This window comes from Octopus bimaculoides, chromosome 11 (genome assembly GCF_001194135.2).
Source record: "Octopus bimaculoides isolate UCB-OBI-ISO-001 chromosome 11, ASM119413v2, whole genome shotgun sequence".
Classification (NCBI taxonomy): domain Eukaryota; kingdom Metazoa; phylum Mollusca; class Cephalopoda; order Octopoda; family Octopodidae; genus Octopus; species Octopus bimaculoides.
In genome coordinates, this window is record NC_068991.1 from 33,177,633 (window position 1) to 33,178,429 (window position 797).

At 24.3% G+C, this 797-nt stretch overlaps 1 protein-coding gene across 3 annotated transcripts in view; it reads left to right on the forward strand.

Annotated features, from left to right (window-relative positions):
* The first annotated feature begins 17 nt into the window (after nucleotides 1-17).
* The window catches only part of LOC106869585 (glucoside xylosyltransferase 1), a 151,792-nt gene continuing 151,012 nt past the window's right edge, over nucleotides 18-797 (forward strand). Inside the window, exon 1 of one of the 3 annotated variants that reach the window (XM_014915389.2) lies at nucleotides 18-147. In XM_014915389.2, coding sequence (XP_014770875.1) covers nucleotides 133-147 — 15 coding nt within the window. In that variant the 5' untranslated portion in view covers nucleotides 18-132. The remainder of the gene's footprint in view (nucleotides 148-797) is intronic. The other 2 variants (XR_001409416.2, XM_014915388.2) reach the window with 2 other exon arrangements.

Consider the following 797-nt stretch of genomic DNA (forward strand, 5'->3'; position numbering starts at 1 on the left):
TATATATATATACATATATAGTATATATATATGAAATCTCGTATTGGTATGTGGTGTTACTATTTTCCCCTGACGATGGATTCATTACCGTAATGCCCCCTCGTGCATTGACTATGTTGATGAACCCCTGAAATGGCCATAGGGACTGTAAATATGGTTTTCTTTTTGCTTGGACACCGGCTTTTCTTAAAAGGTTTCCTTTTACCTTAGAAAGTAACTTTTAATCGTAAAAAATTCTTAATCGATGAACTTTTATGTATACCTTATGTAGTTTTATGTTTTTTATATATATACGTATTTATATATTTATATTTTTATATATTTATTATTTTAGGTTTTATAATGTAAAAAAATTTTTTAGACGCTGAAGTATTAATTTTAAAATTTTTTATGTTGGAATAGACTGTACTCACTTTTTTCTATATGCTTGTCTAAATGAAATATTCTTTCATCTTCTGTGATTTTGTGCATCCGTATTTTATGTATAAGAAAAAGCATTATGTTTCTTTATATGTGATTAAATGTTCAAGATGTGATATATTAGTTGGATGACCTTAAATTTGTTGTTTGTTCTACAACCAAAGTTTATTATACTCGTCTCATTTACTTGAGCACTTCCCTTGCAGTTTTATTAACTCTCTTGTTCCTAACAAGAAACAATCATTATTATTATTGATATATGTATATATATATATATATACATATATATATACACACATATATAGTATATATATATACACATATATATACATATATAGTATATATATATATATATATATATATATATATATATACAA